Source organism: Leishmania braziliensis, chromosome 36, assembly GCF_000002845.2.
Source record: "Leishmania braziliensis MHOM/BR/75/M2904 complete genome, chromosome 36".
Classification (NCBI taxonomy): Eukaryota; Euglenozoa; class Kinetoplastea; order Trypanosomatida; family Trypanosomatidae; genus Leishmania; species Leishmania braziliensis.
The window spans coordinates 532,986-546,001 of NC_009327.2; the positions used below are offsets into that span (position 1 = coordinate 532,986).

The window sequence follows — 13,016 nt, forward strand, 5'->3', positions numbered from 1 at the left end:
CTCTGGATCGCAAGTCAAACAGTCACTCTCAGAAGATCTATTTTACAAAAAAAAAAAATGCTGCTTTCAAAGCTGAAAAGGTGAGCAGGGGTTGGGGCTAATTAGGCGAGATTGCAGCCTTCTACAACAGAGCAGTACAGTGAGCGGTGAGCACTGCGGTCAATGGTCAACGCTCTAAAGTTTCGTTCACGTCCGCTCTTGCGTCCGCGCTGCGCAGAGAATGCAATGCTACAAGTCTTTCAGTGTGGCATACTCTGTTACCTACGGCATACACATCAGCGCGCGTGGGAAAATGGAAAAAAAAAGAAAGGGCTCTACTGTTAGACGCGTACGAACGTTCAAAAAAATATGTAGCAGCACACTGTATGCACAGACATACACCACGTAACCGGCCTTTACCGGTGATTTCACGCACACAGCAGCACGGCAAAAGAAGCAGACTCCATACATTGAGAATGGGAAGGCGTAAGGGGGGTGGGGATCAGGTGACACAGAGACGGGAGAGCCATACGACTGAGTAGGGAAAAAAGGAGTGCCGTGATGCCATGGCCCATTGGAACTGCTTACATAGCCATATAGACATGAAGCGGAGAAGGTGCCTCTGTCTACTCGTATATATCCCCCACAAAGGCTTCTCACGAGTCTCTACAGAAGACTTTGGCGCCTAGGCACGCACCTCCGTGTTGCACTCAACTGGACAGCATTCCGGAAGACAGTCAGAGAGCCAAAGAGAAGAGGAACGAAACCTTCCTCCTGAAAAGTTTTTCTTCTACAGACACTTGGGTACACCATGTCGCCATCGCACACCTCACCGAATACTCAGCCTTTAAAGGAATCACGCTTGTTCATCTCTCGCCTGTATACACCCATCTACTCATATCTCTGGTGTCTCTGTGAATTCTACATCGAGATCACCGCCACCTCCCCGTGCTAGCAGGGCCTGGTACCCCACTCATTGGGAGGAGGCTAAGCAGCCGGCAGCCTGTCCCTCGGGTACAGCTATGGACTTCGGGCGTCCGCCTCCAGGTCTAGACCGGCGCTGTGCCGGAAAGACATCCCTGCATGGTCGCGTTAGCTCCCGCTCACCATGAGCTGGGTCGACAACTCAGCAACGACAGCAAGAAAGAGACGCAGACCGATCGGCCGCGGGGGCCATGTGCGGGCGGCACGCGCCATCTCGTACAGGCGGCCGGCTGGGCTGCCGGGGCACCGATGCCGCAAGCACGACAAGCGCACACCCCTCCCCCCCGTGGCGTCACCGAGGCGTCGGAGAGCCCAGTGAGTGGATATGGCGTGCCGCGGCTTGAAGCGACGGCGGGGGGGAGCGTGGCCTGCAGGCAGAGTGCGGGGTCTCACAGGGCCCCCTGCTGCCCCGCACGGCAGACGCCAGCGCCTCGGCTCTCAAGAGCAGGACCCTGGGAGCGGCCCGCTGGGGTCAGGACATGCGGCGCACGCGGGTCCGTGCAGCGCTGATCGCGCAGCCTGTGCGCGAAGGAGGGGCGGGGATTGGGCGGGAAGAGCCCGTGCGACGAAGGGCCCGCTTCGGCGGCAGGGTGGTGTCATTCCAGCTGGTGAGCACGGCAAACAACGACAAAGAGTCGCAACACTAATGTGTGTACGTCTTTGTGAAGGACGCTGTGTTACGCAGCGGGAATTTTTTTTACGCTCGCTAGGCACAGGCGTGCTGGTTGAGTCGGTACTACTCTGGTCATTATCCTCTCACCACAAAAGCTCTGGATGCAGTTCATGAGGCGTAGGTAGAGCAGTCCTCGACCACGCTCACACAAGCCAAGAGCGTCTTTCGGAAAGATATGCGGAAGGAGCGTGCATGGTTTTGAGGAAGTAGCGTGGGAACCTCTGCAAGTGTGGCCAGCGATGCAAGCAGCAAGTCCAAAAGTAAAAAAAAAAAAGAGGAAGAGATGGCGAAAAAGGATCTGTGGGCGTGCCACATGTCAGGAGTGCCAGGAGAAGCGACACAAGAATCACAAGATCCGGCAGTAGTGCACCAAATAGAGAAGAGAGCGCTACTAGGCGGAATGGCTGCAGTGCTACCCAAGAATGCAATGTATTAGCGGGGCAACGCTCCCCCTCGATGCTCTGCACACACCACTTCCATTCCTGCCGTGTTTGCGGACTTCCAGCAACCGCGCGCTCCAGAAAGCGGACGAGGTCGTCTTCGGTTCGCCGGAGGGAAATCCGGATCTACGCGGACCTGTGCAAGGAGGCAGTGGCTACAACCATAGCAGTCCCCCGTCTGCCCCCTCCCCCATGGACAGGTTGAATGGAAATGACCAAGTAAAGGCGTCACAACCACTCCACGAAACAACCAAGAAAAACGGAGGAGCACACAAGAACAAAGAGATACAACAGAGACTGCTAAGAGCGCCATCACCACCACGACTCGGCGCCACGGCCAACCCTGTGAGCGGGGACAAACACGCTGTGGAGAGCGAAACAGGAAACCGCTTGAGGGGATCTTTGCGTTCGATTTTCCATACGCGTCTACCTGCGCCCTGTCTCTTCCTCCTCCATTTCTTCAACGGACAAAGAAAAAAAAAAGAAGAGTCACCCCATTCACTACAGCAGCGTCATTTCGGTCACTGGCAACGCAAGTCCCTCAGTGTTGGTGGTGGTCGGAAGAGTAAGGACAGGAAAGCATGTGAGTATTAAAGAAAAAAAAAACACACAAGCGCAGAGACCAGAAAGACACATAATCAAGAAGAGACTGCCAACAGTAGCAGCACACACATGAGCAGGGAAGAGATGAACAACAGGAGGGGGTGGGGGCGCAGAAGAAGAAAGGCGAGAAACAAAAAGGGGGCCACATTGATATGAAGGACTGGGAAAGCATATTACTCAAGCAACCGGTGCAAATGAGCGAGGGCTGCAGTAACATGAGGAGAGGGAGAGCGACATGGTGGAATAAGGAGGATGGGCAGAGAAACACAGTGGCTGAGGGGGGCTGCTATTCGGTGCGCGAAAAAAAAAAGCCACAGAGAGAGCGTCAACGCCATTGCCAACACTTTTCGTCCGTGAGCCAATGCAATAGTTAGGAAAATGGCAGAGAAAAGAAAATATGAGTTGATCCTCGCTCCCCCCTCCGCGCCATAACACCGTACTCACAGCCACCACCACTGCTTATCCCCGCTTGCCGTACACTGTACAGGGCAGCAGACACAAAAACGAGGGAGAGAGACATATGCATGTGTGCCTCTACCCTCTCCTCACCGAAGACAGAGTCAGGAAGCAGCAAGAAGATAAAAAACGAGATACAGAGCCATCAGCGCACCCCATATCGGCAGACAGTGGTGATAGTGGAGGCAACAAGAAAGCACTTCAGCTACTGTTTTTACGGCCTTCACCTATTAGGTCACCGCGCAGCCGACGAGCAACCTCCACTGTCACTGATTGCTCGGCACCCGCGGCTGCCCCGGCTGCGGAAAACGACGTGGTCGTTGAGGAGCTGTTGTTCTGCAGGAACGTGTTGAGTTGCTCCTGGCGTGAGGCACGGTTGCGGGCAAGAATCTTTTCACGCTGCTCTCGCATGTACTCGGCGCGCTTGTCAAGTTCCTCCCTCGTGGGTGCCGGTGTCGGCACAGGCGTAGCCGAGAAGGCGGTGCCGTGTGCTTGACGTGCAGGTGCACTGATTGCGGGTTGTGAGGTACTTGTAGCCGCCTTGGACAGAATCGCAGGCAGTGCATCCTGACGCTGACCAACAGAAGGCAGGGCAGGCGGGCTAGAGGAGGCGGTAACAGGCAAATGGGCAGCCGTGGAGACTAGCGTCACCGCGGCAGTAGCTGGTGGCGCCGGGATTGCTTGAGGCGCCTCAGGCGAGCTGAAATCGGCCTTTGACAGCTCGGTCTCTCCGTTGACGTTCGGTCCCCTTCCCGCCATCGAGTAGTTGCAAAACTGCTCAGTTTGCAATTCCTTCTGCTTGCCAATGAGGTCCATGTGATCTTGGCGGTAGTGCTCCACGTTAGAGAGGTCCTGCGCAGCCTGCGCCTGCAGGACAGTGTCCAGTCGTGCCTTCTCACTGTTCGCCTGGCGCTCAATGGCAGCAGCTTGCATATTTACATCCTCCTGTACGCACGCCTCGTGGTAGGCGCGCAGCTGCTCTTGTGCAGCGCTATCGTGCAACGACACCTCAATGGCGCGTCGCAGCGCATCCTCCTCATCTGCGCCGCCGTTGGCGTCGATGGCGCGCTGCACGTGAGCCGGAGCCGAGGTTTTACTGTCGCCCATCTCCGCTGCCGGAGCTGCACCGCCGTCCACACACACACCCTGCGAACACAAAGCAGCGCTTGCCAAAATATCCAGCTCCAAGTTGCGTTTCACCATCATCGTGTAAAAGTACGAGAAGTTGTCGGCATTGAGGATCTGTTTCAGCAGTTTGTTTGCTGCTTGTCGTTCGGAGCGGCTGTCGGACGTCTCCTTACTTGACGCAAGGGAGCTCTGCAGGGCCTCCACAGCCGCCCCCATCGGCACCCCCAGCTCCGTCAAGAAGGACGTCAGCAGGGAGTCAACGAGTTCCTTGAATTTGTTGTGCACGATTGTGTACTCCAACTGCATCTCCGACTCGTTCCTAAAAATGCAGCAGTTCCCGTCGAGAAAGTTGTCGATTGGGGTCAGCCATACGGGCGACGCGGAGAACTGCACGAGGGCCTCTGTGATCCAGCGACTCTCCGTCATTGGGAAGAGCACGGCGTGTATACCACTGTTGGACAAGTTCAATCCACCCACAACGACCACCTCGGAAACGCTCCACAGCACGATCGGAAGTTGTTTGGCGATGGGAACGAGAAAAAAAAAAAGAGAAAAGAGAAGGACCCACTTGCCCGCCTACTTTTCCCGCCCACCTCTGGCACAGTTGTGGTTGACGGTGTACAACGCTCTGCACTTTTCTAGTCAATAAATTCTCACTAAAATCCGGCGCATGTATGCAGCGACCGAGGCATGCACGGAGATGCGCTCAGTGCTTGCGCAGTGCGAAAGGGTTGAAGTGGTGACTGACGTAGGCGAGTCTGAAAAGCTGTGTGAGGGTGTGAACAGCCAAGAGATGATCGAGGACAGTGAACCATCAACAAAGAAAACGGGAAGGAAATACACGTGTGAGCAGGAGGAGTGGAGGAGGGAGGGAGTTTACGCCGCCGGCAAAGAAAGGAGAGGTGGGGGGAAGAGAGGGTTGCGTCGCACAACGTCGGGGGGAAGGAGGGAGAATGGAACAGAGACTACGGAAAAGAATGAAAAGCCCGAACGCCGGGAAAGTTCACAAGGCACGCAGCGAAGAAGGACGTTGAGCAATCCCTCAGTATAGTGTGTGTGTGTGTGTGTGACAACACGAATATTCTACATTTAGGCAATACGAGTGTGTGAGGGAAACACAATAAAATGAACTGCCCGAACTCGTTAAACACACAACGGGAACAAAATGGGAGCAACAGAGAAAAGGGGGAGGAAAGAGGTGTTGTAGCAGTAGCGCGGTCTAAGCAAGGGTGGAAAGCACTGAAAATGCACTAAGGGTACACACGCGAGTGAATGGCGCCCGTAGCAACTGCTTCCCCAAAGGCCTCAATACCAGAATCATGCCTTTCCCATCAACACACACCACTCGCTCTTTCTCTCCCTCGTGGGGGTCTCACTCTCTCTCCCTCTCTCTGTGTGGGCATGCATGAACGCCGCGTTGATAGAAACGAGTTCCTCCTCATGTCTTCGGAAGGAGGGAATCCATTTAAATCACATGAGGCGCGAGAACTCGATGAGATGAACGAGAGAGACATGTGCGTCGAGAAGCTGACGCCCACTCATTTTTTTAGAGTTTCCCTCTATTTAAGTTGGGTGTACTTGTACGTAGGGGTAGGCGGTTTCTTGAGGGGGGAAAGAAGGGAGGGGATAGCGCCGTGCCTTATGCACCCGCCTGCGTCCAGCACGGTAGTCTGCAAACACGGTAGGCACACACAGTGAAGACGCTCGCAAGCACATGGCAGGGGGGGTGCTATACGAACAGGAAGGCAAAGAAGGAATCGGGAGGCGGTGGGGGCAAACAATACTCCTATGAAAAAGGGCATGATACACACACCCACACCCAACGCCAGCGTGTGGTCCCCCCACCCCATCCACCGACTACACATCACCAGGACAGAAAGGGACGCCGCACGCGCACTTCACTGACAACAGTTTGTGTGTGTGTGTGTCGCAGTCGCTAAGCTGTGATAGTGTCATCATCGCCGTAGTCAGGCATCGCATCCGCCTCTGCCGCCTCGACAGGTTTCGCCAAGGGGGTGATGTTGCTCTCCCACCTCGAGAAGCAGTCAATCAAGGATGCACTGCAATACATGCACGTCTCCCGGACGTCTATCGGCGTGTCACGAAAACACCGGGGACAAGTCGCGGTTGTGTCAAGCGACTCGAGGCGCCGCCGTGCGCCACACTCGGGGCATTCGGTAACACGCGAGCGGTTGAAGAGGCCACACGTACACTTCCACCGAGAAGGATAGTGTGTCGCTGTTAGTGCCCGCTGTGCATTGCACTTGGGACAGTGCGTGCGGACAGGAATTTCGCCACCCGAAAAGACCGGGGTTGAGCACACCTCGCACAGCCACACTTCTTCGCGTAGGTCAAATTGTCGCATCGCGCCGCACTCTTCGCAGCGCGATGCGTTTCGGGTACGATGGCCGTGACCGCATGCGTCGCACGTCCACTCCACGTCACGCAAGCGAGCACGGCAGCGGTAGCAGGCGGATTTTTCAAAGTGGTTCGGGGCACCGCAGACAGCGCATGCAATGGTCGTGCTAGAATCGCTGCTGCTCGAGACTGGGGTACCTCTGTCCGCCATGGTGCACGCCGCGCGCGGCATACCGCACTGCAAGCACACCACGTTGGTAGCATCGTTACGCCACTCGCACTCCTGGCATGTCCACGGGCAAACGTGCTTCTGTTGCTCACCGCAGCCTAGACACACACTACGATCGTGGCGGTTGGTGCTGCAGCAGTGATCGCACAGCCAGTACCCGTAGGGCACCTCCCGTCTGTGCCCACAGCACTCTTGTTGCGACACGCGGAGCAGCTTCCGGCAATATGGGCATTGCCAGTCTCCTTCCGAAGTCACTGGCATAACGGTCACGTCAGCTCCATCCTTGAGCGCCGCAGGATCGCTGGAACAGGTGGTGGATGCCACCTCTGCGGTCGGAAAGATGGAAGAGGCTCGCAGCGCGGTGAGCTCCGTCTTGCTCCTGACTCGCATAGCATCGCGTGGCTGGAGGCAAATATCGCAGAAGGTGACGTTGCGGCGATGCATCACGTTGCAGGTGTAGCACCACCACGCGTTGTCAGGCAGTTTCGTCGCCACCCGAGGCTGCTCCTCATTCTCGTGCTTCGGTGAGGAGGATGGCGAGGGCGAAAGCAGGGTCGGGTCGTCAGCATCATGAAGCGAACCCCCCGCTGCGGTTGCGGTCCCTGGAGGCCGCACGTCTTGAAGAAGCCCGGCCGCCTTGACGACGGTTTTTGAGTGAAGCATCCCCGCAGAGTCAGGAGCGAGTTCCATGCTGGCGGTGTCAACGTGGGCGCTCTCTGAACGTGGGGGCGTAGTCAGAGTTGCCTCCGTAGATCCGGGGCTCTTCCCCCTCGCGAGCGCAAGAGCGTCCAGAGGTGCGCAACAGGTGGCGCAAAGTTCCCACCGGACGTCGTTCCAGTCGCGACACGTTGGGCATCGAACAACAGAGTTGGAGAACTGTTGCTGTTGCTCGTGACCACACCCACGGCACTTCAAGGAAAATATGCTGTTTTGGACGCCGCATTCGCAGCAATGGCAGGTCCACGATAGCGGGCGCCCCGCAAAACATGAGGGGCACTGTGTCGCCGCTCTGGGGCAGAAATGGTCGCAGGTCGGGCATACCCAATTCTGGACACCGCCAAAAGGCGCACCACACTGGTCACACATGAACTTTGCCCGTTGCCGCCAGGCCACAATGGCGCGGTCCGTCTTTGGCTGTGCAGAGGCACTGGCCTGATCATTGGTGTGAGAGCAGTGCTGGCACAGCCACGTAGTGGGCATTATGGCGACGTGGCGCAACGGCGGGAACGCAGACCGGTACGAGATGGTCGCTGACGCCTTACACATGTGGCACGTCGCAGAAGAAGAGGTCAGCGAGTTGTATGTGCGACAAGCAGCGCACAACCACTCCAACGCACGCGGCACGTTCTCGCCACACTCCCCTCGACGGATGGTGGCAAACGGCTCCGCTGCTGCGTTATGCGTCCGTGAATCGGTGACGGAGGCGACTGATTCGTCAACAGGGGGAGGTAACCCAGAAATGCCGCTCCACTTGAGACCCTCTTGCGCGTGGGCGGGCACCCCTGGACAAGGTGCCATGTCGGCCGTGGGCAGCCTACCCCCGCCCAGCCGCTCTACGTCCGCCACGAGTGTGGCGCCAGCGCTTCGGTCTTCGGTGGCGTGAGTCTCGCATTGTGAGAAGCGACAGCTTTTGCTCTCCGTGTCGGCAGCCTTGCAGTGCGAGTGTTCGTTATCGCTCGCGGCATGACTGTAGCCCTTGGAGAGCGATGCTGTAGAGGCGGGCTTAAAGGCATCCTGTATCAGCAGGCGGACAAGCACATCTTCCTCTGCCGGTGAGTGAAGCGCCCTTGCATTGAAGAGCCTTGAAATGCAGTCTCGATTCCATCGACATCGAACGGAAAGAACCTCAGTGCGCCGGCGGCGAAAGATGGACAGACTTGTTTGTGCTGCTCTCAAAGTGGCGCGTAGGTGTACTGCGTGTGCGTACGCTGCATTGGGAGTCTGCATCAGGTCAACGACCCACCCGGAGAACAGGACCGGCCTCTCTCTTCCTTTTCCTGCCTCAAGCTAAGTGGCTGGCTTTCGCAGCAGCCAGTGTGTGCGCACGTATCGGCTGAGACGTAGGTGCGCTAGGCGCCTTCAATTGAGGTAGAAACTGTGAGCCGGTATGCAGTATGGCAAAGCGAAGTAATCATCGAACGTTCCGGTGTAGAGAAGAGAGGAGCGAATAGGGAGAACCAATCGATAAGAAGAGTGTACAACGTCTTTCAAGTCAGAGGGAGAGGGGGGGGGGGAGCGGGGTCAAGGAGTGAAGGGGCATCACATCAGCCACTGGAAGTCCTTGTCACCACAATGAGTGAAGCGGGAGATTGGGAACGACCGAGGGTCGTGTGAGCACAGGGAAGTCCGCTTTCACTCGATCATCATTCTCCTCAAATTTACCAAAGATAACACAGCAGCTGTGTCAAAGCAGGTATGCAGCTTGAGAAAATAAACCGCAACATATTGCGCCTTACCAAAGGCGCTACCACACCGGCTCCGACGGTCTACTCCAATTCCACTGGTGTGTGTGGGTTTTTCGCCGCGCTTGACTTGCGGATTTGTGTGGCCACTCTGACTTCAGCAAAGGAAGGCAAAGACTAATACAAGTGAAACAAAAACAAGACACACACACGCACACGCACACGCACGCGCACGTTCCCAGCGAAGTGCTACACCTCATGAGCCCCCCCCCCCGTGCGGCCCTCTCCTTCTGTAACACCTACACGTCTCACATGTGTGTCGCTTGGTGGCCGCTTCACCCTGTAAGTGGACGGTGGTGCCTCAAGCAGAGGGAGCATAAGAGAAGCACAAGCCGTTCGCGGGTGTTACTGTGCCGCGTCGCACGTCCCGTGTGTTGACTATTCCTCCCGCACTCCACGTAGCTCACCAGAATACCACACACACAAACCCTCACAAGCAGGTTCAACCGTCCTTCTTCCCTAGTCTCGCTTGCCTTCGTCGGCTACGCTCCCCATGTAGAGAAGCAAACGAGTACGGGGACGAATTTGTATGCGCTGGCATCGCTCGCGCCCTCTTTCTAGTGGAGGAGGTGGGTGAAGGGATCTGAAGCATTGATGAGGTACGCATCCAATGAACAAGCGCCGCGATAGCATTCACCAGAAGGCTTCTGCTGCCTCGTGTTGTCTCATCCTTTCTTGACCTTCTTTTGCGTCTTTTTCACCCCCCCCCCCCCGAACGAACGGCGGAGTCGCAGAAGCGGCTTAGTCACGGGCGGATAAAAAAAAACCAGCAGTCTTTCGACACAACGTCTCTCCAACAGCCGCGCCCTCCGTCTTCGCCGTGGTGCAGCTGCCCTGCACGTTGTAACACGCAGCCCTACAGCTACACAAGAACACAGGGCGAGAGGGCAGTTCCTATAGCTTTACAGGCTTGCGTGCTCCGCAGCCTCGAGAAGCCGACACAGCAAGCTTGCGAGCACCGCAGCGGAAACACTCAAGACGACTCCTGAAGTTCTTTGAGTAACACTTCGCGCACATCCAGTCTCCCGACGTCCTCCACGACGGGTTCATATTTCCCTCGGCAGATCTGGCGCCCGAGCCTTCCTGGAAGCCCTCATGCTCGTATTGCGGGGCCAGCCCCTTGCTAGACCACTCATCGGCCCGCTCTGTGGCACGGCCACACTTCCAGCAGTCGCGTCGCGTGCGGAAGTTGCTCGTCTGGCAGTACACACATATCCAGTTGTTGTGTTGTACTGCTGTAGCGATGGCGGCGGTGCCAGTACCATCCATCTCTCCCCAGCCAGTGGCGCTAAACGAGTCGGTAACCGCTTGAGCCGGTGATGAGGGTCGCGGCGAGCTGCACTGGAAGCATTCTGTACGACGAGAGTAATTCAAGGAGCTACATGTCGAGCAGTACCACTCACCACGAGCTCTATTCCCTTGTGGGACGTAGCTTCTAGCATGGCCGCCACCGTTTCGCTCCACTTCGCGAACCGTCCTGGGCTCCGCGGCCGGGCGATCCATGCCGCAGCCGCGGCAAACCTTGTCATAGATGCTCGTCGTCCCTTGGCACGCACGGCAGGTCCAACAAACGGGAATACGACTTCTACAGTGAAAGCAGCGCGAGCGTGCAAGGTGGTTCAAGGCCGCACAGAGCGGGCATTCCCACTCGGCAGGGGTAATGTGCGTACCACACTTTAAGCAACTCTCTTCATCGCCGGGGTTTATCTGGCCACAGCTCGAGTTGCGGCACATCCAGTCAAACCCAGGCGGACCCTCTGGGAGATTCGCTCCGTCCAATACGGTCTGTAAAGCTGGATTCACTTTTCTTCGCTGATGCAGCGGTGAATGCCGCGTTTCGGGTACGTCCCCGGGAACAAAGGGCCCCACAGCTGGCAGTTTCAGCAGACGCCCAGGAATTGGCGCCTCTCTGCCAGAGTGGGTAGCGCGCAGTGATGGATCCAAGGCCCCCGCGCCTTCGAGTGGATTTGTAAATTGTTCGTCTGCATCCTTGTACGAGATGGAGTCATAGTGCTCCTGCTGCTGCTGCAGTATCACGGCCTTCTCCTGCGCGCGGCGCAGGATTTCATCCTCTGCGACGCTGTGGGGTGCCATATTGTACCCGCAGAAGCCGCAACGACTGTTGTCCTCTATCTCGTCGACGCGGTTGTTTTCATGGCAGACCGCACACATCCAGAAGCCCTTGCTCTTGTCGCTCGCCTCCTCGCACTTCCTGCACTTCCGCACTCCGGCGTAGTTGATGGTGGTGCAACCCACGCACTTCCACCCGAGCAGCTGCGGCTTTTCTGCTCCACAGGACTCACACTCTTTGCGTGTTTCGGCGTTCACCACGCGGCAGGACTCCTTCGCGCACATCCACGGGCGCAGATTCCTGGACTTCCATGACTGCCGCAGCAGCCGTGTCAACGTTGTGTAGGCGCGCGTTGAATTTGTCAGTGCACACACTGCGCCGCAGCCCTGGAAAAAGTGTGAGGAAGACCACGATGCAGCCAGACCGCCACCCCGCGACGGAGACAACGGAGAGGAAAGAGGTGTTGCCAGTAACAGCCACCGCTTCATGGTGGAGAGCACAGAGCGCATCCTCTAGTGCCTCCTAGTTGTTGTTGTTTTGAGGGTTACTTGGAGAGCGGTATGCGGAATGTGAACCGAAAGTCCATATTCCACAGCAAAGAGGAGAAAATAGCAGGAAAGGCGTGGAGAGGACACATGAGGCAGAAGAATTTGCTCATGTACGGAATATGGAAAGGGGCAGAGAAGAGCGTTGCGCGTCTTCTCTGCCAACACATCAAGATAACCATCTAGATAAGCAATGCACAGACACACGCACACACACACACATATATATATATGTCTATACAGGCCCAATAGGAATTGCGCCGAGCAAGTGGTGGCGGAGGGAGGCGAGAATGTGCGTCCTCACCACAGAAAAGTGAGTCTGAGTAACAAAGCACAATGTACCTCACCCAGCCACTTTGCCCTCAATGATACAAATGGGACTAAACAGGAATGAGTGCAGGTAACTACGAGGAGAGGAGAGAACCCATTGCAACTGCAGACGTAAGCTGCCCATGGACGCCTTTTTCGCTGTTGTTTTGCACTATCAAGGCATTACGGCCTCTTCGCATTACTTTTTTTCTGTGGTGGGGAGGATCGTGGAGAGCTGTCGAGCACACTAAGAAACAGAAGAGAGAGCGTGTTGCACGTCGGCAAAATGCTCGACCTAAGCCTGCAGCTTCAGTTGCTTCACGAAACCGCAAGAGACGGCTAGAGTGACGCGGGAGAGCAACAAGAGTAGAAGACGGGAATTTGGTCGATGGACACGTCACCTTCTCCTCTTTTTTTTTTTTTGCGGGAATTGCTTTGCCTGTCACTGTGTCCAACGGTCGCAAAAGCCACAGAGAAACGAGTGTCACAAGTGCCTTGGATGTGCACGCCTCATCTCCTTGTGCGCGCACCAAAGTAATGCCAGAACGCCACACACGCAAGGCAGCCGTCGCTGTCATGATGCTGTCAAACGGCGTTGAGGCACACAGCCCCTTGCCGCTGTCTCTTGTCCATTTCTCGAGCATCCACTGGTAGGCTCTTACCTTTTACCTCATTAATGGAGACTCCTTTTATAGATGGAAAAGTGCGTATGTTTTTATATCTGAAAAAAGCACCCCCCCTTTTACAGGTCCACTTTCTCGGGCTTTTTTCTTTCCTTT

The 13,016-nt window shown here is 56.3% G+C and overlaps 3 protein-coding genes across 3 annotated transcripts; all 3 read right to left on the reverse strand.

Annotated features, from left to right (window-relative positions):
• Nucleotides 1-3,336: 3,336 nt before the first annotated feature.
• On the reverse strand, nucleotides 3,337-4,689 carry LBRM_35_1540 (conserved hypothetical protein; the record flags this gene model as incomplete). Its single annotated transcript, XM_001568725.1, has 1 exon — nucleotides 3,337-4,689. The coding sequence occupies one exon, from the start codon at nucleotides 4,687-4,689 to the stop codon at nucleotides 3,337-3,339; it is 1,353 nt and encodes a 450-aa protein (XP_001568775.1).
• A 1,510-nt stretch (nucleotides 4,690-6,199) lies between these two features.
• On the reverse strand, nucleotides 6,200-8,797 carry LBRM_35_1550 (conserved hypothetical protein; the record flags this gene model as incomplete). The annotated part of the gene is made up of 1 exon (XM_001568726.2): nucleotides 6,200-8,797. One exon carries the CDS (start codon nucleotides 8,795-8,797, stop codon nucleotides 6,200-6,202), a length of 2,598 nt encoding a protein of 865 aa, XP_001568776.2.
• Nucleotides 8,798-10,206: 1,409 nt separating this feature from the next.
• On the reverse strand, nucleotides 10,207-11,892 carry LBRM_35_1560 (conserved hypothetical protein; the record flags this gene model as incomplete). Its single annotated transcript, XM_001568727.2, has 1 exon — nucleotides 10,207-11,892. One exon carries the CDS (start codon nucleotides 11,890-11,892, stop codon nucleotides 10,207-10,209), a length of 1,686 nt encoding a protein of 561 aa, XP_001568777.2.
• Nucleotides 11,893-13,016: the final 1,124 nt, after the last annotated feature.